This window comes from Pelmatolapia mariae, linkage group LG5, assembly GCF_036321145.2.
Source record: "Pelmatolapia mariae isolate MD_Pm_ZW linkage group LG5, Pm_UMD_F_2, whole genome shotgun sequence".
NCBI lineage: Eukaryota > Metazoa > Chordata > Actinopteri > Cichliformes > Cichlidae > Pelmatolapia > Pelmatolapia mariae.
The window spans coordinates 32,612,499-32,639,657 of NC_086231.1; the positions used below are offsets into that span (position 1 = coordinate 32,612,499).

At 41.7% G+C, this 27,159-nt stretch overlaps 1 protein-coding gene across 4 annotated transcripts in view; it reads left to right on the forward strand.

Moving 5' to 3' along the window:
- The window catches only part of phactr3b (phosphatase and actin regulator 3b), a 56,976-nt gene extending 30,081 nt beyond the window's left edge, over positions 1-26,895 (forward strand). For 3 of the 4 annotated variants that reach the window (XM_063474800.1, XM_063474801.1, XM_063474802.1), the window contains exons 9-13: positions 23,626-23,681; positions 24,772-24,833; positions 24,981-25,121; positions 25,828-25,904; positions 26,316-26,895. In XM_063474800.1, coding sequence (XP_063330870.1) covers positions 23,626-23,681; positions 24,772-24,833; positions 24,981-25,121; positions 25,828-25,904; positions 26,316-26,331 — 352 coding nt within the window. In that variant the 3' untranslated portion in view covers positions 26,332-26,895. Of the gene's footprint in view, positions 1-18,962; positions 19,174-23,625; positions 23,682-24,771; positions 24,834-24,980; positions 25,122-25,827; positions 25,905-26,315 lie in introns of those variants that run through there. The other variant, XM_063474803.2, reaches the window with a different exon arrangement.
- The last annotated feature ends 264 nt before the right edge of the window (positions 26,896-27,159 follow it).

Genomic DNA, 27,159 nt, shown 5'->3' on the forward strand with positions numbered 1-27,159 from the left:
TATGTAAATAATAATTATAATGATGATAATAATATGGATGATAGAGGTCCTTGAATGCAACACAGAGGCTTTTAATGCACATTCAGTTTGTGCCGTCTACCTGAGATGTGTAAATCTCTGCACAGTGTAAACCGGTAACAAGTACAGCAGAACAATGTTTTTACACACAACACTTTAATCACATCCGATGCGGTAAATGAGACAGAAACCATTTACAGACAAGCAGATGCACTTCCTATGACTGTGCACAGAAAGTTCACCAAGAGGGCAGATGGCCGTCAATGAAAGGAGGGAATGGAGCTAAAATAATTATTTATATCTGCTCCAAGACAAAAAGCAAACATCAACTTTGTTTTTGCAAATATTTCATTGAATACAATATTTCCATTTATCAGACTTGAAGTATAACAACATTAATGTTGCATTGCTGTTATCACAAGGAAACCGGTTTTTCCCATAATTACTAGAATCCTGCTAATATATGCTCGATTGTTTGGATGAAACAGAAACGTGTATAAAAGAAGCATCAGGCTGAGGTGGCTGTTGTCAGGCAGATCCTGCTAGAAATTCTCTGCTACTGCTCACAAATACTGTAACTACCTGTGTCAAAACTGAGCCTTTTCTATAGGGAGCGTAATGAAAAGTTCCAGACATCCCAGGAATGTTAATTCTGTGGGTTACAGTTCAGCCCCTTGTGAAACTTTCCAGGAAAGGTAGTTTTTCCTCTTATTTCTGAAATACACCGGGTATCTCTGACGTAGCTTCACTCTGTCCTTTACACGTTTTCCCATCACAGCCAGAGAATTTTAAAAGCAGGACATATAATCCAGAAAGAGACTTTTATTATGAAAATCATCCCATTCTGTATCTGTGCCTTCTTCAGTGTGTTTATCAGAGCATGTCAATGAAACGTTCACTGAGATTCGCTGCTGCTGGTGAGAACAGTTTGTGACAGTGAGCCTAGATTGTGTTTAAAAGATGGATTTAGTCACTGTGATGTCACCCTTTATATATTTATTCATTCATTCATTCAAATTTCATTCAAATGTAGCCCTTTGGCTGCTGCCATGTTGTTTTTTTTCTGGCCCAGAAATAACCGTATTTGTGCAAGAGGTTGGAGTGCTGAGTTATCAGCTAACACGAGCAGGCTTGATTAGCATTTTTCAACCCCAGTATTTGCTGCTGGAACCAGGCAGTGACCGAACACACTACAAGTCAACCTAACGCTCTTATTTTCAGGTGTCTACAGCAGGGGTCCCCAATCCCAGTCCACGAGGGCCGGTGTCCCTGCAGGTTTTAGATGTGTCCTTGAGCCATCACAGCTGATTTAAATGGATAAATGACCTTCTCAACATGTCTTGAAGTTCTTCAGAGGCCTGGTAATGAACTAATCATGTGATTCAGGTGTGTTGACCCAGGGTGAGATCTAAAAACTGCAGGGACACCGGCCCTCGCGGACTGGAATTGGGGACCCCTGGTCTACAGACTTCAACAACGAGGTGGAACTGTTGAGTTACTCTTTTTCACACAAATCAGTCATTTGATCCATTGGTAGTATGGATCAAAGTAGTAGGCTGGTTGCTATTTATTCTATTTATACCTATGATATATTCTGTATTTATATACGTGTATATATGCTATATTTATGCTTATGTTCGTACTCTCTTATTTCCCTTTATTTGGTATTCCAACTCTGTAACATGCAACTTCTGTCAGTGCTGCGCTACTGGAAACTGAATTTCCTTATCTAATCTAATCTAATCTAGTACTAAAATTTCACGTCATGTTATAGTGATTAGCAGTTTTACTGATTTTTTTTTAATTTATTTTTTTATTATGCAGAATATAAAACATCTCTCACCTTTAAACACCCCTAACAAGTCATCATAGTCATACAAGCGCCATCACTCTTAATAAACCTAAAAATTAAAAATCAACCATGATACTTGATTGAACATGACGTCGAATGTGTTCGTTGCCACTTGTCTCCTAAAACAGTGAATCTGAGCTAAATGGCTCTGGGATCTAGAATTTTATCAGTCCTTTCCCAAAGTTCATGCACCTCCCTACACGTGCCTTCTCCTCATTTTATACATCTGTGATGATCTTGGATCACTTTGACATTTATCACGTCAAGTGTACCAGCCATCCACATCATACAGATACAGTCGCCTAAAGACATGGTGTAATGCCTCCATAACCATGCTCACAACAGCTCGTCAGCGCAGCGTTGTCCTAGTACGCTATTGCTACGTTCACACTGCAGGTCTTAATGCTCAATTCCGATTTTTTGATCAAATCTGTTTTGTTTGTTTTTTTTGTCTGCTTGTTCACACTACAGTGACAACAAACGCGCTCTAGTGTGAACCCTCAAAGCGGCCCGCATGTGCAAAAGAAGACGTCACACACGATGCGCTCTGTTTAGACCCAGACCAAACAGTATTGTTTGACTGATGGACCTTTATATAAAGACTTGTTTCGGACTTTGTTTCCCAATTTTGCTTTAAGTTATAAAGTTATTTTGTTATTTACATATGGCCTAATAATTATCCTTATTGTTGTTTTAGAGAGGAGGATAGTTGCAGATTTCTGTCAGAATCTGCAGATTGTACAGTACAAATAAAATGTTCACGTTTCTCCAATGTTGTCTTCCCAACAGTTTCACTAACATCTACACTGGATGGCCAGGAAGCGTTCCCGATGTCTTCTCCAGCGCTGATAATTGGCGTCTGTCTTGTGTCAGTGACGTAAAAGACGGATTTAATGTGACATGACCATTCAAACAGCAGTCGCTTTCTAAAACATCAGATATGTATCGGATTCAGTACCACATACGAAAGTGACCCAGATTGGATTTGAAAATATCGGATTTGTGCCGTTCACACTGTCAAACCATGATCAGATATGGGTCACATAGGGTCAAAAAAGTCGGATTTAATGCGCTTTCGCCTGCAGTGTGAACGTTGCCTAAGTTGCTCTGTTGCGTGTAGTTCCATGTAAATAATGTGTCTGTGAAGGTTCTCAGTCATCCAGGTCATCGTAGTCTAAGGAGCTTGGAAAGAAAAGCGTCTGGACTTCATTAAGTTGCTTGAAGAGAGGTGAAACATCTTCAAGCAACTTAATGAAGTCCAGACGCTTTTCTTTCCAAGCTCCTTAGACATGTAAATAGTGCAGTCGATTTTAACAGCCCTGCCATGAGTCCTACCTTTATAAAGCTCATTCATTTTAGTTGTAATGCATACCTGTGTGAATTTTACGCAGTGGAAATGTATTTTGTATTATGCAGGTTTAAAAAAAAAAAGAAGAAGAAAAAGACACCTTTCAATGAGAGTATATGTGAGCAGGCAGAATGAATGCTAGGTTATTTGAGTTTCTGTGCTAACGTGAGTTTTGGTTCTTATAGCGCTTTTCTAATGACTATTGAGCACCAAGTGATTTTTGCTACAAGCCTCATTCACCCAGTTATAGACCCACATTCATACAAGCAGTTTTTTCCTATACCTAAGCAAACACTAACACTCCAGTGGATGCATCGGGGTTCAATAGATGCATCGGGGTTCAGTAGACCGGACTGCCTCCTCACCCAGAGCCACCCCAGCTATTTCCACATTATTTCAATCTGTGTTTTCCATAGATTGAAATAAGAGAGATTGTAAACATTTTGCGATTGTTGTTGCTCACCTTTGCTTAATGTGGCTTTCTGGAATGTGGAACAGGATTTTCTGAAAGGCAGAGCAGAAAGGCCACGCGGATCATAATAGTATTTGTCATGTTATGTAAAAGGCAATAGGCTGTTACTACGGTGACTTTAATAGGATTATAGTAACTATAAAATTAGATTTTCTTTTTTGTGTGTGAATAACACAGCGACAGGGTGTTCTGGTATGCTTATGCAGCGTCAAAATTGAGAAGGAAAGTTCATATTTCTCCGAGTCCCCAAAATAAATGAGTTCTTTGGAACACTTTCATACCACGGTGAGATCAAGTGTGGGCGTTGGACAGTAACACAGGCTCTCTCCACAGTGAGCAACTCCGACTTTGAGGACTCACACAGAGTCGATGCTGATTTTAGAGCTGTTTGCACTTTTCTCTCAGAGGACTATTAACACATTGAGTTGTTTTTCATACCTTTGTTGATACGGGCAGCTGTGATAATAGCCTGTTAGCAAAGTGTTCACACCTCACTTGTGCTTCCGAGGCTGCTAAGTGCTTTAATTCGACGTTGACCCGCTTTCAGCGAGCTGAAATAGAAGCTATTGTTCTCAGAGAGTGACAAACAAGTGCAAGTTTCTAATTAGCTTTTTCAAATGCATCGCTACGGCTCTCAGCTCAGAAGACTGAATTACAGTAAACGTGTTTTCTCAGCTGAACAGCTTCAAATCATGTTGCAGTGCAGAATACTGTGACATTTTCTTCAGTGATAGCTTATTATATGTGCATATGAAAGCCTCTAAATAATGCAATAGTTAATAAAGCACCTGCGTTATACTGTTATGCTGTTTGCTTTTGTTGAACAGGCTCCTTTAAGAGCAGTCTACTGCTGTAATCAGTCAGTTTGTAGTAACCATGGTTCGGACCACTGCGTGTGATGTGTAATATGCATTGTGATGATGATGATGCAGAGAATCCTGCCGCTTTACAGGTCCTCTCAGCTCTATGGAGAGTTTTAGCTTATTTGAGCTCTTTGTTTTGATTTTATTCATATTTCTCAGCAGAACAAAGAAACCGCTGAAAGGAGGCTTTAATTGTACTTCAGATAAATGCCTCTGCTGTTCTGTGTTTGCTGTGTTTCATAACGAAGTTGTTGTATGTTCCTCTATGAGATGATCGGGAATCTTTGTGGTTGCAGTTTCGCTTGATTTGTAATGCTACAATCCAACAAATTTCTCTTAAAAGCACTTGTTTACTTTACTGAATGTAACACTGTGCTGTTATAGACTGACTATAATGACTGTTCAGTTCCCATGCCACATTCTTGGCTTTCTATGAGAAAGACTAAGACTAAATCACTGGAGGTTCATCTGTGGAGGATATGAGAGACACTGTGGTGATTCTCACTGTGGAGTCTGCCCGTGAACCAAACCACAGACAATAAATGGGAAGTTAAGCGGCGGATACCAATGTGACTCTAGTGTGTCTAAAGTGTTGTTGGAACTATTTTTTACCAGAGTCAGGTGGTTTCCTTCATTGGGTCGTTCATGTTCACACAGATGGTTTTTTAATCTTAGGTTAAATAAGGATCACGATTGGATTGAAATGTTGAATAAGCAATAAAATGTTGTTTGTCATACATGAGGGGCATTTCAAGTCTTATACAATAAAGATGTTTTCTAAATATGAATACTTCATGCTTTAAACCAGTGTTTCCCAACTAGTGCCGCGGCCCACAGGTGTGCCGTGAGAAATGATCAGTTATCTGGTTCCACCTGATTAGTACTCGAGCGATCGGCTTGAGTAACGCGCAGAACAATTACATACCTGCTCTAACTGAATGAAACTGCCAGTTTAACAGAAGAAGACGAAGAAGAACTTGCATAATAGTTATGCTGTGAGACGACACAGCGTGTAATAGCAATAGATAAATATTTGAAAAGAAAAAGTAGTCAGTCTGACCTGGGTCCTGGAGAAAGTTCGGACCCAGATGAAGGCCCTAGCATGAGTAGTGGTCAGAAGAAAGCAAAAGAGGTATACCGGGGACATACGAGCCAGTTCCGCTATGCCTGGTGCGCGGGAACATTTTTGTTTGGTGGTGTGCCGTGTGACTTTTCTAATGTGAAATATGTGCAGTGGCTCTAAAAGGTTGGGAAACACGGGTGTAAAGTATGATCTGGATGTGTTGCATTATATCCCATTGTATAATAATATGTGTTTAGGGGCTTAAAGGTGGTCTGTTGGATTGACGTCTGGTGTCTGTGGAGGGTATTTGAGTACAGAAAACTCGCTGTCGTGTCAGGAGATGGCTGCACTGTGGTCGTAAAGGGATGGATGGCAACAATACTGTGTGGAGCATAATGTGGAGAAGATTTCCTCTACACCATTACACCATCACCAACCATGAACCATTGATACAGGGCAGGATGGATCCACCCTGTCATGTTGTTTGTGCCAAGTTCTGACCCTGCCATCTGAATGTTTCTCTGGAAATGGTCATTAGACTAACAGTCAAGAGGCTTTTGCAACTGAAACGTCACATGGAGTCAGTGAACTCCCTTGGTGTCCTGGATGTAATTTCCTTCCGTATCCAAACACATCACAGGTCTGAGCAGTTAATGAGAGAGATGAAGAGTCTGAGCTGAGAGAGGTGCTTTCCATTCCCGTCTCCCCACACTGAGACGGGAAACAAGGCGCTGAGTGTTTGATGAAGCCTAATTAATTTACAGCTAAGCCTTTTGCTCCCTGCTTTGTAACTTAACTGTGAGAGATGAGTAAAGCAGGGAGACATTCAGACAGGCTAAATAATGCTTCTCATGAACTCCTTTGAACCTGGCATCATGCTTTTTAATGTGCCTTTTTCCTGCGCTTTCACCAGAGGCATTTCACAGCTGCGTGCTAGTCTGGATAGGCACCGTTCCTATGCCTGCATGCAGTATACGTGAAATTATCACAAATCCAAACTAGTTCCAAGCACGCCTCCTTCCATGTGCACAGACACATTTCAGCAAGTAACTGCAAAATAGAAAAAAAAGGCTTTGTGGACTTTTTTCCCCTAAACTTTCTGTGGTCTTTATTCTGCAGGGGGCAGTGCAGTGAGACCCAGCTTGACCCCAAGCAACACTTATATAAAGTCAACTCCTGATCACTCTTGCATAATGAAAACAGAAAGCGATCAATTGTGTGTCATAAGTGCACAGTGTAACAGTGGGGCTCTGGGTATGAACAGTGTGTGCACTGTGTTAGGTAAGGACAGAGGTCAGCTGCTCTGTTGTGAGCCAAGGTTCCTGCTGATAAAACCCAGTTCACTGTGTGCTACATTACTGCAGCAATTAGTTTTGTGACTGCAGCTCTATACAGTATATAAGCCTCCACATACACCAAAGGTACTAAATTATGTTTCTGAACCAAGCAGCAACCTGTGGCCAAGTTCAGTTCATCCAAAAGTGAGTCGGTTCCATAGACTGTCCTTTTAAAATGCTTCTCTTTATAGTAGGAATAAGCTGTTTACACTCTTAATCCCAAATAATTTCTCCTCATAGGTACGTTTTATTGTAACTAACCTGTTGTACTTGTATTAGGGCTTAAGTTACACATGACTGTGGAGTGGGGAAATTTATGCCGTAGTGGTGTCTGAAACCCCAAACTGTGACCTACAGCTGAACCCTCGAAGTGTAACTACACCTCAGTCGACGCCGCACGCATCTGCTGTGATTCGCCTGTTCAGCGCCCTCGATTCCTCCTGCGCAGATACTTTTTCACCACCTTTTTTAAATTTATCAGTATAACAATCATCCTCTCAGCATAAGGAATAATAACCGATAAAATGTCAATATGAGCACCTTGAGGCAACTGTTGTTGTTATTTGTGATGTAAATAAAATTGAATTGAATTGAAAGGAATCACAAATGTAACAGTCGGAATAGACGTGAGGGAATGTACGAAAAACTAACCCCGAGAGAGAGCGGGGAAAAACCTCCCAGCATTTTATTAATTTCTATCATGGCTGGCATAGCTATAAACACTCAGAGCGGCCACATACTAATTAACACATAATTAACCGGCAGTGCCTTAAATGACATCAGCCACTTATGTAGGTTACATCAGCAGGATCTACAAAGCTTCCCTGCAGAAGTCCAAGTCAGGCCTTAATAGAAGCATACCCAAGATAGCTGATAACTTAGCAGTTCAAACCCTCATCTATCTCAACTAGTTTTGGCTGAGCAAAACTAACAAGTTGATGACCATTAAAATAAAATTGCACCTTTAATTTGCAATGTGCAAAAACCACTGGGTGACGTCACATTTGGCTACATCCATCTTTTATATACAGTTTATGATTCAAATGAGACATTGAGCCAAAAGCAGGCATAGTAAAGTACATTGTGTCATTTTAAACAAAGAGCCAACTGGGTGTAAAGCCTTCTTTTTCAGATGTGCAAAAGTTATCTGCTGGTAAAAATCTGCAGTTGAATTATACTGACATGAAGATCGGAGAGCTGGCTGTGACCTCAAAACAGATCATCCATGAAAAAAAGGAAGTGCACGTATCGAGAAGAAAGGGGAATCCACTGGTGGACTCGAAAAATAAATAGAGCACAAGACGATGACAGAAAAATCCTTTGAGCTGTGAAGACAGACACCCAAACGGTGACTTCACTGCCAGTCTGTAGAGCTGTTGTGGTATGTGTCACAGTTCACAGGTTTTAGAAGACTTAAGCAGCAAAATTTCAGAAAATATCAAAAGATGTGCAGCTCGAGGTCGAGCAGAGAGAGTCCAACTCACAAAGTGGAATTTGCTGAACATTAGAGGAAAGCTTTATGTAGGTGCCGTCATCCAGACTCCATAAAATATACATGTTATTTTGCTGCTTTTGGGACTAGCTGAGCCTAACGGCAGCATTTAGAGACGTACTCATGTATTGTGTCTGCTTATGTACAGAGGATTTCTCTGATCTCAGTGGCTGACCTCTGATTTACAGCCAGACAGTGATTTAACACATACCAATGCAACCTCAGCTTTTATCAGTGACAAACCTGGAAGGTCTTACACAACTGCTGTAACAAACAGCCAATAAAGGCAGCTGCTTTAAGGTGAAACGAGAAGCACTTTCCCCAAAGGTGATACTGCTTGCTTAAGCAGTATCATACTCATGGTTGAGTGCGCTCTGCTTGCCCGTCTGCTCTGTTGTCCGATGGAGGCAGTGTAGAAAGTATGTTTTCCAGCCGGTCTGTGGGCCATGCTCAGTTGTGCTGTTGTTCTGTCATCCAGCCTCACAGGAGAGCGAAGTTATCACATTCAACTAGCTAAAGTGAGACTTGGGTGTTAAAAACAGTGGAAGCACTGTCTGCACCCTGGCTGAAATGTCCCTTTTATGTATTGATTGAGGTAATCTTCAATTTCAGATGGACTGTAACAAGTGTCCCATCCAAGCCATCAAGTGCCTGCAGAGTTTTGCTGTGTTTGCAGGCTTTCTCACAGGTGCTGCCTCGCTCAGCTCTGACCCAGACTGGCTGGTCAACAAGACTCATCCACATGAACTGAGTCAGGGCTGCGGACAGCTGAGGCGTGCCATTGTTTAGGTTAACAGAACCGTATGTTTGTCTGCGCGCGTCTCCGTCCCGCTGACCACGGGCTTCTGGCACAGGACGTGATGAGTCTCTCCCTCCCAACAGCGGTAAACAAACGCTGATTCGGCCTCTCCCGTGCCTGCTCTTGAAACACCCATCCTGCACCGGTGATTGTGTCCGCGATGAGTGAATCACACTTAATGTGTCGCATTGAGTGAGTCGTGCTGAATCAAACAGAGCTGTGTTTGTGGAGGTGGCTGAGCACTGCGTGTCCTGGTTGAAGCTGTGAAGGGCCTTGGGAGGCACAGCTGTTTGTGCAACATCAGGAACAGAACAGCCTTCATTAGGGACAGAGAACAATCAGTTGTTCTCACCTTGAGTCATCTGCAGAGCAGCAGCACACATGACAGACAGCTGCACGTTACCCTGAGCTGATCCAGTCAACAAAGTGGCTTTGTCCTGAATTTAAATGTGATTTTTAGATATTTTTTTCAAATTGTTTTTATAAAGTAGGTTTTGCTTGTGTAAAAAGGGACGTATCCTAGAAGTCAACACTGCATTTTCAGAAATGCAATACAGTACGGATGTAAGGAGTAAGGAGGTGCTGCAGAACTGCCCCACATTTTGACAGGTTTGAGAAGCAAACATTATTCAGCAATACATAGATGAAGCCGAGGTGATAGCAACGTGCTAAGCTGTTTGCAGAGAGAGTTTAATGGTTTCATCAGTATTTACAACAGAGACAGAAGTTTGAATTATCTGCAATCCTGCAGTTTTGGCATGTTTATGGTCTAAATACTAGAGGCTCAGCCAGGAAGGCAATATAGCCTTAAAACTACGTCACGATATTTCATGGAAATTTGTGATAACAGTATTTCACACGATATTAAAAATAAATCTGGAACATTTTATCATGATTGCAGCGTGCAAGCAGCAGCATTTAATAGTGCTAACAGTGAAAAATGAAACCACATAAAAGATCTTTTGATTCAACCTTTCAGTCAGCTGCATGTGATAGACAACCTGATGAACGTGACTCTTTAGAAACAAGGTTCCAGCAGCATCGTTGTAGTGTAATAGCAGGGACACAGCGTTATATCCAGTGACACTGCAAAGGTCAAATGTTAGTAGAAAAAAGGAGCCTAGTTAGTGTTTTCCCTGGAAATAGTTTTATTGTAACTACAGTAAAGTAACCATGGAATTCTTTTTACCTGGAATGTTGAGTCTTGGATCGAACTTTCTAACCAGTCGATCGAAGCCCTGCTTTTCTGCGGTTACGTACAGGCCACACAATATGTCCTGATATATGAAGTGAAAATGGCGAGTGCTTCAGCGAGGTTCAGTTGAGTAGTTTGATTACATTTGGATCACAAATCAGTACCTCCTTATTCCTTCACAGCCTGGTTGTACTCAACAGTTTGCTCTTTGAGGCCTGACCTCTTGTACTTAAACCACCTTCACACTGTTGAAGTCTTTCCCTTTTTAGATCCTAATGCTACAGTCACACGAGGGACAACAGCGATTGAAGACTGAAGTTTTGCAACAGTGTGCAGTTAACTTGCAGTCATGTTCACTCGGTTGCTTCAGAGATGTTGATCAGTAGATTCAGATCAGATTCAGAGTCCAGACGAAACATCTTAAATTTAAACCTCGTAAATTCAGAAATTCCTCCACAAATAGTGACGGAGTTTAACTGCAAAATGACTTATCAAAATGACCAGCTTTGCTTTAATATAGGAATATATCCAGAATGCAGTCAGTTAGCAACCAGCTGAGTTGAGGCCCCTGCTGCAAACAGTTGAAGACCAGTTGCACTTATTGGTGCAGACTGACTTAGATTGGCTGCGATTTGTTGGCAGGCTGTGTTTACAAATGAAACTGCAAGTATTTGCAAACCTTCGCCACTCTGTCTGACAGTGATTGCCTTCAGATTGTAATTGTTTGGAGACGGGTTCCTTCTTGCCACATGAACTGTGCAATCTGTTTGCGATCAAAAGTGGTCACCCAGAAGTTGGAGTTGAAGGCAGCTACTTGCTGTCAGTTATTGAATGCAATCACCAGGCAACCATTGAGGGTTTTTGTTTTCTTTTTTCATAGCTGTTCTATTTTTACTCTGGTGTGATAGAACCATAAATTGCCATTGGAGGCAGACACACTGCTCTAAGACTTGTTTGGGTTTGTTTTGTTGTTGTTGTGTGTGCTAGGAAATGTAAATGCATGATGTAGCTATAGCATTCATATCATGACACTTTGTTTGTCACTTAAAGATTTCCACCCTAGTGAAGAAATTCAGAGCAAAACCAGACTAATTCCTCATGCCAGATTCTTTAGGAAACACTGTTCACGCTGTTATTGGGAAGTATTCAGGTTGGATTAATGTGTCTAGATATCAGAAACCTATCTGTAGCCATTGCTGTGTTAAAAATATACTTTTCATCAACTACACATCTGCCCAGGTGTGCTGGTGACAACACCAGGTTCCTTACCGTAGTTTATCGGGGTTTGTCCTACATGCAAACAATTCAAGATTTCCCCACAGATGTTTGTGCCTTCCCCCCCCAAAAAGTTTTGTACTCCCATTGCATTTGTGTTTAATTGTGTATTACCCATTCTTTTGCTAGTCCACTACCCTGCGGTGTAGTGCAGATTCTTCTTTGTGTGTACACACAGTTGATTTTAGCATTTGTCCACACACTGCTGTTCTCTGTGTCGCCCTCCTTAGGTTTTACTTGCAGCACTTTGGATTCTCCTGCTCTGATTGTGACGCCATTGCTGAATTTTGCTTGGCAACTGATGCAAAAGATGCACAAATCTGATTTGAGTAGCATGAGCGTCAGGGCTGAAATGCAGTTTAATCTAACTGGAGTCACATGAAACCACCTCAAAATGTTTTTGTTTTTATAACTAAAAATTGTATAGCTACTTTGTAAATATATACATTGACAAATGCTGTAAGATTAAACAAATAGCAGGCTGAAGAACTTATGTCAGTAATCTAGCTTGGTGTATGAATGTTTCCTACCAAAATGCAAGTCATTACTGATATATTGTTTTCATACCAGCTTTGTAAACAGGCAGAGTGTAAAGCAGATCCAAGCAGTAGAAGTGGTGCAACTTTGAGTCACCTATCTGTGGGAGAAAACGGATAGACCCGGGGATTCCCGAAATAGTTCCTCCCACTTCACAGCTCTGTTCCTTTACACATATGCTTTTTGGAGGAATGCATTAACTACATTATGGCAGTTTCAATCCAGTTAAGAAACTCTGCATTGCTGTTAAGCATCATAGTAATTACCAGAAGGCTCATTAAGTCACAAAACAGTGTCAGACTGACAACCCTGAATCAGGATTGTTGTCTTTAAAGACAGTCAGCATAGAATGTGTGAGAGCATTGTTGTATTTTCATGTGTGCTGTGATGCAACACATGCACTGATATTCACTGAAGCGCACAGATCATGTTGCATTGATTTGCATTACTTAAGCACGGCGCTCTGCAGCAGAATGCAGAGCAGCAGGCTGGCCCAGGATAGCAGAAGGGAACCCTCTCTTTCTAAATTTAGCTCTCAGTGGCGAAATGCTGCAGCGGCACCCATAATCAATGGCCTGTGTACGTCAGAGCCCAGCTTCCCTTTCCGTTAACCCGGGCCCCGCAGATAAATAGATTGTGCTTTCTCTGCTGGTCATTTCTCTCTGATCAAACTGACACCGTTGCCCTCTGTGTTGTTCTATTTTTGGAGAGCAGACCACAGTTTACCGCGTGACCTGCACCTCTGTCCTGTGTCCTGTGCAGGCTTTTATGCGGGCACCCTCAGCCTGTGCCCTCAGCTGAGGACATCATGCTTACATAAATGTGACGCTGTAAACACTTCTTTTATCATACTGCTGAGATTGTGCTGCAGCCCTTCTGCAGACCATGTAAGGTCATGAGAGGGTAGTGATCATGCATCTGATGACTTAGTAAAACGTACCTGAAGCGTCAGTGACCTGAATTCCCTGCGGAAGTGTTTTGCTGCTTTTAGGAGGGCGAGTTTTTACATCCATTGTTTGCTTGTGTGTACCTGTGATGTGACTGGCCCTGGAGCTGACCATGCAGGAAAAGGCAGTAATGTATATGTGCACAATAATGTTCATGGGGGATAAACAGATGGACTGCGTTCATCTGCCTAATCCAGATGTGAAAAGAGGGGCGGATCTCACTGAGAACCACTGTACAGATGCACTGATATGGTAGTAACTTACCCATCACAGGCTCCTACCTTTAAACCATACTCTGCTTTATTTACTCTGTGGCGCTTTGACCCGGCACCTCCAATACAATCCAGATATTAGAACCATTTTTCTTATTCATTCAATATATCGATTAGACTTGTACTTTGATTATATTGTTTGATTATGAATAAGGATGATTTACTATTAGCAAAAACACGTATTTAGCACTCTGTATCACTCTAAACGTAAAAGGCTGGAAGTTCTTTTACCCTCTGTGTGGGATCGCAGGTCTAATAATCAGAAGGTTGGTGGGTTGATACCAAGTTACTGTGAATGTGTGTGTGAATGTTAAATAGCATTAAAGTAAAGTAAAGCGGCATGTGTGTATCTTTAAGCAGGTTGTGTTCTGATGAGGTCTGATGCGTTAAAGCCGGTGGTAGATCATTTGTAGCACTTGCCTGTTGAGTTGTCGTTTTCATCAGCTAGACAGCGAAGTGTTTGAAAACTATCCATCTGTAATTAATAGCACTGCTACTTTTGGTTGCTCCCTTGTGACAAGGGGTTGCCACAGCGGCATGTTTGATTTGTCACAGTTTTACACCGGATGCAACCCCAGAGGGGATTTGTGTCTCCAGCTGGAATCAATAAGAAAATGCCTTCCTGCTGCAATGAGTTCGAACACGTCATTTACTGTATCGAGATCCAAAGGTCAAAGAAGACAAACCACTATCTGAAACAACAGCCTGACCCCATCACAGTTGGATGCTCTCGCCTTCCTGACTTCCAGGGTTCAGTGTAGGCATGTACAACTAGTTAAACTATCAAGATGAGCTGACATAACAAGATTATAACAATGAATGTGACTGCTTCTTATAAAAACATTTCTTGTCTTTGCAATTCAAATTTGTGCTGAAATAATTTAGCACAGCAGTATTAACCTCCTCAGCCATGCTCGTTAGCTCAGCTAACAGGATTATTTCTGCTGCGGGGTCATCCTCAGTGAAAATGTCTGTGGAGATAAAGCTCCACTCAGCACGCCTGCTCTCTTTGGGGTATTTCAAATTAAGAGTTATGCTAAAGGAAGAGGAAGGCAGAAGGAAGGAAGACACAGCAGCAGCAGTAATGGTGATGATGACAGGAGCCCACTCAGTATTTGCCTCCTTCTGCAGAGCCACGGAGAAACCAATAATTGGATATTTGTGGCACAGAGACCAATTTCTGCTGACACCACATCTCACTGTGAGAAGTAGGATGGAGTAACTAAGCACAGCTGCTGTGCGGAACTGCTATAAATAACTCAGAGCTGCACTGGCCACACAGCAGCTGACTGCAAGACAACAGTGTTATCATTCAGGATGATAACCCAGTGAATCCCAGTGCTGGGAGTTTCAAGTACACCTCATTTCCACAGTGTATTTATTATCTATCTGTGATCACTTTAGTGGGCAATCATTACACTCGGACAGAGCTAGAGTCCACAAAGTAAAGAAAGACAAGCGTTCGAGTGCCAGAGCTAAGAAAGCTGGGCTTAATTTAATCATTCCACTGACATAAAAGGATTTCCTTTCAAATTATATCACCATGTGCTGCATTTGACACAATAGCAGTTTCCAGGCAACCGAGGCTGTCAGATGGCAGCAGGCTGCTCTTCCTTGCAGCTGAGAAAACTTTCAGTTTTATAATCTGTTTCAGCCGACATGAAATATTAATGATTGCTTTCCTTGGGTTTCCCCCTCACTCCTATTCTTTTTTTTTTCTTTCTTTTTTTTCTGTCCTGCAGGCAAGAAAAAAAAAAGTTTGCTTGGTAAAAAGATTACTTTCATAGAAGCAGAAGTGTGTGAGTCTTGAGGACTTTCACAGCAGCGAAGAGAGCAGTCGACAAAAGCAAGGCCTGCTGCTTTGTTGTGCAGTGTACGTGATGCAAAAAAACCCATTTCCAGCAGTTCCAAATGTCCAAACCTCAGGAAAGAAAAATAACACGAGTATCTAATGCAACGTAATAACTGCTAATAAGTGTGACCAGTCACTCTTCTTTTATCTGCTCTTATCTCGTTTGGGACTGTTTGACCTGCAAAAGATAAGATGTATTATTCACTGGAGCAAATTTTCTGCTGAACTGTGCAGGCAATGTCATCAAGTGTCCTTTGTCCTCCAGAACTGTCCTTGTTCGTGTATAGAAATCACATGACGCTATAGTTGTTTTTGTAACAAGCTGTTTCATATTTAAACAGCAAGCTGTTTTTATGTCATGACATGAATTTCTTGTTAATATTATCATAACACAAGACTGCATGTATGATAGTAGAAGTAAGGATTCAGTCAAAGCCTAAATAGAGGAGGGCACCAAAGAGGTGTAAGAACTGTGTCTAACATTAGCTAGCCACGTTATCGTTATAATAGTAAAGCAGTAGAAGCAAAATGAAAGGAGTGCAAATGTTATACCAAAAACTTTAAATTTACAAAACAGCTTCTTAAAAAAGTGAATTTGCATAGAATTCAGACTCTGCAGCAACATGTGGACGTTGGGCCAAAATGGACGTTGCATTCTTGAGTCACTCGATTGATTCAATGACTCTACGTGTCTTTGTTTGGCCGAAGTCTGTAAGTTTTGGATATTGGCTACAACCTGTTATGGTGGAGTTCCAGAAATTCCTCTATGCAGGAATAACCCTGACTGTTTCATCAGATGTGCGAGCAGAGAATATTGTAGCAGGTGTTATGGTGCCCATGCGTCCAGTCAGCACAGAGCACTCAAGGAATTTAGACGACAAACAGCCTTATTTCTACACTGCACGGAGAAATGACTAACTAAACAAGAACCCGTGTGGTCTACCGGAGGTTGGCCTGTGTGGTGAAGAACACAGAAACTCAGGGTTTCCTGATGACAATAATAATAACTTTATTTGTGTAGCAGTTTTTAAAGCACACAGTTATCAAGTGCTTCACAGTTTAGATGAAGACATACATGGAGTGTACCTTACATTTGTTTCTACGTGCATACTTCCATACATACATTAGATGTGAACTCTAGCCAGCAAATAATGTGGGAAACGTGAAGGAAACATGAACCTGTTTAAAGAAAGCACTGAGGAAGGCTGTTCTAAAATATAGATGCAACAGCCTCACGGTGTAGAACAATCCAAAGACTCAGATCTGATGGTTGGAGATGAATAAGGTGTAGAATAAGATCTCAGCGGTAGCCTGGATTCATAGCAGATGAATTTATCTTGATTATCATGTCTACAGAGGTCAGTTTGACGTAATAACTGACCTCTGTAGACATGACAGCAGTAATACATAAAATGAAAAAAGCAGTGGTCCAAAGAACGACACATGAGGGACCCCATATACAAGAGGAGCAGAAGACGACATATTTATTAATATGGCTTCTGAATGTCAGTAGAGTAAAAACCATTTGAGAGCAGTGACGGAGATGCCAACCCGGTCTTTAAGTGATGATGTATGAACCCTGCTTCTGGGTCCAAACTACTCTGCGTTTATTAAGGTTGTTGTGTTTTAACATGTTTTAATGCTTTGTATCTTGTTCTATTTAATCTGAACAAGCACCTAAAAAAATTAAAAATAATTAATTACTTAAAAAAAAATTTTTTAAAGGCAGTGATCACTGTCAGACTCTCGGTTTTTATTATCACTATTCATTTTAGAGCTTAGTTTTTAAAACCTTACAATGTAACTACAGCCCAGCACATGCAGCAGTAAATTAGTGACTAACCTCTTATTGTGGATGCATTGTCTCAGTTCTCCTGACTGAAGTTTGGTCTGTTTATAGCATCGGGAACCCTCACATTAACTTTTATCGAGTGGAAAAGAGTTAGCATTCATCCTTGAGCTTCACTGTGTTTATGTTATGCTAACATAGCTGTGTAGCTAGCCACCACGTAGCACATCATTATATACCAGCTAGCCCAACTTCAGTAAATCTACAAACGTCACTGCTGTTCAGTTTTATGTCTTCATTTATGTCGGAAGTGATAGCAGAGCTGTACGTTTTAATTTTTTCAGAAATCCCTCAGTCAGAACATGATATATTATGTTCAGGTGGAAACTAGCGAGCTAACTCCCTGCTAACTTCTAACTCGGTTAAATTTAATAAATTCTGCTTTGATGGATGCCGGGTTGTTAACCTTAATTGTTACACCTGGTAGAGCAGCCACACTGATCTTTTTATTAAAGATTTAGACAGTTTTTAACTCTCAGTGATGCTGCAGTGTTCCTTGGACTTTGGAACCTGAAGCGGAGTTTGGACCCAGAAACTGCTAATAACGTCAGACCTAAAGACCGGATAAGAATGGCATAACCACAAGTGTCAAAGGCTACAGAACTAAAATGAAATATTTATCTTCATCAGGACTTATGAATAATGCTTTTTCAGTGCTGTGGAAAATATGAAAAATTTGGAGGAGGTTGATTAGTGAATTGGCATTGCCTGTGATAATTAACACTTCCTGCCATCGCTCCCATAATCAGACTACTTGACCTCTCCTCAAACTACAGAAATCAGACCCCATCACCACATTACATCACAGTGTACGGTTTTTAGAGAAAAAATTGAAAATAAAGAACCCTGGTCAACTTTACAGAGTCAAAAACCAGCTGACCCACCCTCCTCGAGCCATCGCTTTAGTTTTGTAGTCAGCTGAGGTGTTAAAAAAATGAAGCCAGTGTGTAGTTCTCGTTTTTGTGGTTTCACACGAGGGACTCTTTTCTCAGAATGTGCCCCTCCGGTTTCTATTTGTGTCTTTATAGTGAGCAGCATCACAGCCGGGCATCACTCCAGTTACAGGGCTGGAGTTGGCAGATACTGTAAAACAGTTGGGTAGACGTAAGCACCGGATGACACAGCCTGCACATATATGGCATAAAGCGAAATCCTCAAATTACATGTTGTCACCACTGTAGACCATCCCTGTCCCACAAGCAGTAATTAACGTTATACAATGGCTTTTTCCCCCCCTCTAGAGTTCTAGCTGTGAGAACCCTCTCATTGAAATGCCAAAAGTCTGAAAGCCTTTGCACCCACTCTGAGCACTGGTTGATTTTCTTTTCTTTCCAGCCTCACGCCAAATTAGGGTTAGATCGCTGACGATCACAGATGTGACATACGGCTATTTTTATTTGCCTGTCACCCACTGCTACAACTGCAGCCATAGAGAATAGAGTGTAGTTGTTTTGTTACAGTCTGGCCTTTGTACATGCAGTATCTAGGACTGATTGTGGTCCTCAAGTTGACTGTTAGACTGGTCATTATGCAAACAGAATCAGAAATAGATTTTTACATCTGCTATGTTGACTAATGGATATCCATTATTAAAGAAAATCAGATAAAGAATTTTAACCATGCTAGTAGTTAAGATGTTAGTGTGCTAGTTTGTCTCTCACCACTCGTCTCGATGTTTTTGCGTTCCTTTACACTTATTTCATGGCTTGCTATGGCTGTGTCAGTATTATTTTGTCTCATGGACAGTGAACAGATTAATATCTGTTATTAACCTCTGTCTCTCTTCCACAGCGTGTCTTTATCCTGTTTTCCTTCTTTCACCCCAACCGGTCGCAGCAGATGGCCCCGCCCCTCCCTGAGCCTGGTTCTGCCGGAGGTTTCTTCCTGTTAAAAGGGAGTTTTTCCTTCCCACTGTTGCCAAAGTGCTTGCTCATAGGGGGTCATATGATTGTTGGGTTTTTCTCTGTATTTATTATTGTGCGATCTATTGTACAATATAAAGCGCCTTGAGGCGACATTTGTTGTGATTTGGCGCTATATAAATAAAATTGGATTGAAAAAAATTGAATTGAAAACTTGGCAAAGACATTTATATTGTCTTAATTGTGATGTTTAAATGTTTCTTTTTAAGTTGGTTAAATGTGTTTGGCTTATTTAACTTTTCATCTAGCACCACATTCATGTCAATATTTACCTTTGTCTTTGATTGGCTGGACTTTGGTTTAAGACCAGATATCTGCAAAATCACATTCAAATCAGCTTCACCTGTGTTTTTCACTAATTAGCAAAGTTTAGCATGCTAAAATTAACAAAGTAAACATTATACATGCTTTGTGAGCATGTTCACTTGCCGACATTAACTGTATTAACTTTTGATCACATGTGGACTTTCCAGGCTTAAGAAGGTCATATGTCAGCTAGTGTATTCTTCCCTTCAACTGGTAATCACTTCAGTCACTTGGTTTAACCCTAATTTCTTTGCCCTTTTACATAACGTCTACATTAAACTGACCATATATAGTAAAGTGTATCTGTTGTGCCAACGCCAGGTCACAGAATGCCACCAAAAAAAGCTTATGTTTCTATTGTCATGGCAGCTTCCTGCATTTACCACGAGTTGTTTATTGCAAACAGAGTACAACAATTTAAACAAGTGAAGGCTATCTGCTGACACATATTCATATGTGTTTCGTGTCAAATCAGGATGCAACACTGCGTCCTGCGGGATGATTAGTCATTTTACAGGAAATGACAAGCTCTAAAATATCATCAAGAACACCTACACAACTTGTTGTGTACCTGTCACCATCAGTTTTGGTATCAACATGGAAGCTTTGCTACAAGGATCAGTTTGTCCCTTGTGAATCACAAGGCTCTTTGTTTTCATATTTACACACCCGGGACCTGATCTGGGATAGTGAAATGATTGAGAATGAATTTAGTTTGGAAGGGTTTGGCTGATTTCATGCTGTCTTGCCTTCATTGTGAAAAGTGTTCAGCCAATGTACAGTAACCTGTAGAGAGACTGCGCTATTATAAAATGGCTTCTTGCACAGTGTGCTCCCAGCGGGTTGTTCAAAAGCGAGAAATCATCCTTCACTTGATCTGTGGACCTGAAGAAAAGGGCTAAGCCTTGGAGATCAACAACTGTCTAGATAAAGAATTGATTCTTGGTCTCATGTCTGAGTGTTTGAATGCCTCCCATTCATAGATCATCAATAGCACAGCAAGGCTTTGAGGAGAAAAATAACTTTACAAGGTAGTTGGTGGATGTTTGAATTATTTACTGGAGCTTTGCTCTAACTTGAATTAAGAGGTTATAGAGTTTCAGTTTGAAGTGATCTCAGTAATGGAATATACTGTTGTGCAAACCAGGACTGACCTCAAAGTCGTTCATATTTGATGGACCTAGCAACTGAGAGAGATATCCAGGTCAACATTTAAACACAACCGAGTCCTCCACAACCACGTTACATAAATATTGAGCTTCTGGTACAAAGAAGGTTCCTTTAGCAACAAGCCCCCACCCCCACCTCCTCGGTCCCCAGGGCCATCCTGGGCTCACTCAGACTCCACATCCGAGCGTGGCACCGCTGTCCTCGGGCTCTCTCACTGAGGGGAAGGAGCGAGGGATTAGGACACACCTCAGTGGGCAGTAGCAGGCCGCCGCCTGGCCCGTGGCGCCTGACTCATCCCATTCTCCTCCACTTTTTATGGGCTGACATTCCCATCAGCCCCTGCTCTTACAGGCGGCTCATCGCTTTGACATGCTTGTGAGTTCTTCAACAAACAAGGAACTTTTACCTCTGCCCAAACAGAGTGGGCGAGCACTTGTGAAGCGCACATCGCTACAGGAGTCTGTGACTAAAAGCCCATTAGGATTTTTTGGCAAAATACAAAAACAGGCTGACTCACTCGTGCCTTTATGCAGCTTGCATTAAGTATTTGATTTTAATCCACTGCACCTAAATTTTCTATTGCGAAATACATCTGATACCCCGTCGCCTGCTGCAGCTCATATGACTTGCTCCGCGAACCAAGGGAAGTGCTGCTGACCTGAACGGTTTTGTGCTGCACGCCACACATACAAGTACAGCTCCGCTCCATTTAGCACGCTGACTCCTTGCGGGCTTCCAGTGCCGCCGTGTCTGTGGTCCTGTATTGCTAGTCATCAGAGATCCCAGTCACAGCTGACGCCATCACAGGACAGGCTTATTTTAGGCCTGCGCTACAAATGCTGCAACTTGTGAAATTTTTCTGTTATTTGCTCGGTGCATTTTTTGGCCTCCGCTTTTCTAGTTTCCTCACATTTTTTAAGGACGCAATGCACACCATGCAAAGATATACCAAATTTATCTCATTGGGTTAAAAAATACTAGTTTATGCCTGTCAAACTGTGTTATCTGCGGCATTTTCCATAGATTCAGGTACAGAAATACAGAATGAATGATGTGTTTTTGAGACAGACTGATGGTTACAAAGTATCTAAAGATACTGTTTAAAACTGATTCTTTGCTAAGTTGCCTGTTATGTGTAGACAAACATCGATTCATTCCTTGAGTCTGATGCCTTTTTTTATGATTGAATGACTCATAGGTTAGTGTTAAGTTGGTAAACAAACAAAACCTCTGAAAATGGTCAAGTACAAGGACTTTTGCACAGTCAGCAGAGTTTAACCTTTTGCTAAATGAGGGAAGGTGCTTTTTCTCCGTGCAGTGTTCAGGATCACTTTGCATCACATTAGTGGCTGTAACTGCTGTTACATCTGGATTTTTTCCCCTCTGAGCAGCTGGACAGTCTGTTAATGCTGTCCTACATATGCAAAGAGCAGTAGAAGCCAACAAGGATTTCTTTTTAATACCTTGAGCCTATTTTGAAAGAACTAAATGTAAACAGAGTCAGAAAAAATGAACATTTTCTATGAATCTGTGTATGTATAGGTAGCAGGGCGGAAATGTATGATAGAAGGGAAATACAAACATCAGGTGATGTTGAATGGTGTAGAAATCTGAGTCTGTCAAACCGCTCAAAAGCTGCAAGGAATTAACACATGAGTACAGCTTGTATGTAGGGCTGAGCATCTGCCCACATGACTGCATTGTTAGTGCTGGACTGATTTTATTTTTTTTAATATTTTTTATTTATTTTATATTATTGTTATTATTTTATTTTTCTTATTTTTTAACATGTTCAATGTATCATTTTTGGCATGTCAAGTGTACAGCACTTTGTGTTCAGCTGGGGGCTGATCTGAAAGTGCTATATAAATAAATTGCTTGCTTGCTTGATTAGGCCAGTCAGTTGCAGAACAGTTACTGCCAGAAAATGTATTGCTTGGAGTGGGGATGTTTCCTTTGTCTTACATTTCTTTGCTGAAAATGAAAAAGTCTTAAGAAGTGGGCAGAACGCACAATTTTAAGTTTTCAAATGGGGTTAAGCTTTCACGGTTTTCTGAAATTCTTGCGCTAAATAAATGTTTCTGGCCTGTCCTGCGCTCCCAACCGCTCTCTGAATTTGGTTCCGGAAGTTTTTTCCTGCTAAAAGGGAGTTTTTCCTTCCCATTGTCGCCAAGTGATTGCTCACAGGGGTTTTCTCTGTATGGCTGTAGCATCTTTACCTTACAAAATAAAACAGTTAATGAGGATAAACTAACAGATCTGCATTTTTTAGCTTTTTTTTGTCGTTAAAATGTCGTTACTAACGCGTATTTAGAGATGCGCGAAGTCTGTCCGTAAAAGAAAAAAACCGCATTGTTAGTTGCTAAATTGTCCACTAAATTTTAGGCAGTAAGTTTCCTTTTTCCCTTTTGTTATATATTTCTTCTAATCCCCCCTCTTTCGTTGATGCTCCTCTACCACCCAATGTTAAATTCCTGGAAATGCCCCTGATCCTGTAAACGTGTTTCAATACTAAACAGCTCGCTTCATCGCAGCCGTCTGTGTGTGTGCGTGTGAGTGGGTACACAGGGAATCTCCTCCTCAGTCCCACCCCTTCACATTAGTAGTGAGCTAAAAAGGAGGCAGGCGGTGCTGCACCACTCTCAGTCCACTCAGCGCGCATCGCAGAGCTCTCTCCTCATCCTCCGAACGTCCGCGGGGACTCCACCGAGCAGCCAACCAGCGCTCCTCGCTCTCTAAACTCAGCGTCTGCTCGAGCAGCCTCCAAACGGAGCAGCTTTGTCAGGGACAATCTCACATTATTTCCTTTCCACGGAGCTGCGAAACGCGGGGCCTGACTTTGAGTTCCCGATGTGGAGTTGTAACACTTCAAAGACCAAAACGAGCAGCGCGTCGGACTCGAGGTGGAACGCGTTTTGGATGCGCGGATCTCGGCGCTCAGCGCACCGGCACAAGCGCGCCAAGTGCTAGTAGCAGTGAAAGGACTGAAAAGACTATTGACTGGTGCTGTGGGAGGAAAACATGGTCCAGAACGTAATTCTGGTGTTTTTCCGCAGGAGACTGAGCCAGAGGCCGGCAGTGGAGGAGCTGGAGAGCCGGAACATTTTGAAGCGTAAGTAAAGCGAGCATCCACGGAGCTTTCCACTCCCACTTCATGGCAGGCCTGCATCTTAAAAAAGGAAGTTTCTGATCCTAATTGTAATATTACAGTCAGGTGCTCCTGGAGTTTACATTGACTTAATGGTCCACTTCTTATTTATTTCAAATTTTGGTCCTTTCATATATCTTTAATACTACTTTAATAAGTTACTCTGGACTCTCATGCCACATGGACAAATAGATAATATTTTTAAATAAGTGGATAATGACGGAAATAATCAGTCATCGAGAATGGCAGCTCTGCTTTTTGTTTGTAGGAGGCTGTAGTTATCATGGCCAAATTCTCTTTTTTCAGCAGATAACGGTCCCCCTCTGATTACACAGTGTCGACGTATTATGTGGAAATTGTTCCCGTGCAGTCCCAGTAATAAGAACATATTTCACTGTGGTTCTAACTGCATTTTTGCAGCAAGAAATTGTTTGATTGTAGCGCTCCAAGCAGTGGAATTAGTCCCGCTGCCCTGAAAGAACAGAACGCTTATGAAAGAGTGTGTGAGGAGACCTAGATTTTGTACATCTGTGTGTCTCTGAGCCACCTGTGAGCCCTCAACAGCTGCCCCTTTCTCTCTCCACACAGGAGCATGTGTTTAAGCCAAACAGCTACCCCTTTGGCATGAGAACACGCACCGTCTAGCACAGAACATTCAAAAAATTTTAATATTTGGAATCGTGTTTTCCTGTCGAATGAAAAAGAAAAAGAAAGAAATGCGCTCAGGTGCCAGCCCCGCTTTAAGCTGCCAGACTAGTCCACCAAAATTTCAAATGAAACAAGAGATTAAAAATAAATGAAGTGACATCGAGGGATCTCTGGGCTGTATAATAAAGATGAATCCTATTAGAGGCCTAATCTGCTCCAGTCTCACTCTCTGACTGACTTGCATTCCTTCTTGTCCTGAGCGCTGCTGCACGCTGGCTCACTAGGGGATATTGATTGCAAGGAGGATCAGACACACTGGCTCTGTTAATCACAGACAGATTACCTGAGCTTCTATCATTTTGCCTCATTTTTCACATCTAATGTTTGTCCTTTCATGTGTCAACAGAGAGAAATGACCAGACTGAGCAGGAGGAGAGGAGGGAGATCAAACAGCGGCTGAACAGAAAGGTAAGAATTTCCCATGTTTGGGTTCACCGCAGGAACCCCAACAGCACACTCACTGTTGCTTTATAAAAAATATTTAGCTTCTATCACCAATTTAATTGATTGCATCAATAAGCTGAAACCATTTGGTTGTTTTTGTTTTTTTTCCAGTTGAACCAGCGGCCGACGGTAGATGAGTTGCGGGACAGAAAGATCCTAATTCGTTTTAGCGACTATGTGGAAGTGGCCAAAGCTCAGGACTATGACAGGAGAGCCGACAAGCCCTGGACCAGACTGTCAGCTGCTGACAAGGTAGCTGAAACCTCTTCACTGTTGTTGTTTTGTTTTTTTTTAAAGCACATAGTCTATAAACGTCCACCTTTTTTTTTTCTTTGTTTAATTGTTGTGTTGTCCCCTTTTTAGATGGTATTTATAAGTCTTAAAAAGATGATTTAGCATCCGGTATTTGACTGTTGGATGATTGCCAATCATTAGATCCTATTGGACAGTGTTTCTTCTTGACCCAATTCATAAATGTATAATTTGCAATTCGTTAATCCATCACATAATTCAGATCAATTCAAATTATTTATATGGCACCAAATCACAATAACAGTTCCCCCAAGGTGCTTTATACTGTAAAGTAACGACCTTATAATAACAGAGAGAACACCAACAGTCAGAACTATAAGTTGGCTCTTGGCAACAATGGGAAGGAAAAACTCCCTTTTAACAGGAAGAACCATGCTCAGGGAGGGTCACCCAGCTGTTGTGACTGGTAGGGGTGAGAGGAGGAAGATGGTTATATTGTTGCTCCTGGTTTCCCATTAATAGGCATTAATCCTCATTCCGTTTTTTTTTTTTTTTTTTATCACTTCCTAAAAACCCATCTAAGCTTACATAATCTGAGCCCAGACAACAGATGTTCCCCCCTAATTTGAGCTCCACCACCTGAGCTTTTGGGTTTCAAGGGAGGGCACACCTGGGCTCACGCTTGATGTTGCTTTTGTTTTCGCAGGCGGCGATACGGAAGGAGCTGAACGAGTTCAAAAGCAACGAGATGGAAGTTCATTCTTCGAGCAAGCATCTGACAAGGTCAGTGTGTGAGCACGGCGTCACTGGTGCTTCCTTTCTTTATATTTCTGCTAGCTTTTCTGTTAGCGGACAGGGTTCGGTGTGACATTGTGCAAAGAATGGAAAGTGCATTATTCAACATCAATGAGTGCACACCCTGCAGAGTAGAGCTTAAATTTAGCTGCAGCCGGGGCCCTTGAGATGGGGAAAAAAAAAAAAGTTGCACCACCTCTCGGCTATAATGAATGTCCGCACATATTCAGCTTACGTTTTGCTTCTGTCAGGACTGTCTGTAGCTAAAAAAAAAAAGAATTAGCTGGGGTTGTGCTTACGCAAGACCCCATTTTTTTAAGTGCCCTGTCCATTTGGTAATAATAGGACTGCTGATTGATGAAACCATGCTCACTCTTTCCCCCCTTTTCTGCCTTGCAGGTTCCACCGGCCTTAGCAAGGTTTCTTCTGTGAAGAGTTGCTTAAATCTGGTTCCGTCAGTGAAGACCTTGCACAAAGTCTTCCATTGGCCTGCAGCCACTGGGTGTCCTGATATTTGGGTCCGTTGAACCTTTGGAGGCTATGTCTCTAGAAATGGATCTGCCAGCAGAAGGGGGGGGGGGGCACGCAGCAAGCTCCACTTGTGCTCAGAAGACCATCTCCTTAACCCTCACTTCACCTTGTCAGTGGAGCAGGAAGAGCTGAGGTTGCGCATTCGCCATAATAAACAAAGCATTGACTTCTTTTTGTTTTTGTAAACGGACTCTTTTAAAAGACGCTCTTTTTTGACACGGGGGAGGGGGGGCACGTGCATGTGACCGAGTCGACCAATCCCACTCCAGTATCAGTAGTCACATCCCCGAGCTGTGTCGGAGTCTCGCTGATTCAGTTGATGATGATTTTCATATCGACAGTGTACATGTTCTTAAACAGAAACCTTGTCTGTGTACAAGATGAAAATCCCTTTGTAAGCACTATTTATTGTCTGCACAATACAGGCTTTCAAATTTGTAAAAACAAACTCTCCTGGTCTTGTGTGTACATTGTGTGTGTTTCAGATCATATTTTAATATCAAAAAGCACAAGAGATATGTGGGATATTTTAGAAATGTGATTCAAAGTTTTTTTTCCTCACAGAGGTCAGAATTAGGGTGACGGATGATAGCTGGCTATGGCTGATGAATGGGTTGTAATCCCCTAGATTTATGTCAGTTTTAGATTTATAACATTTGAGTGAAGTTCACCTCGTCACATCAGATGAAGCAGCAATTAGTTGGCAGAATGC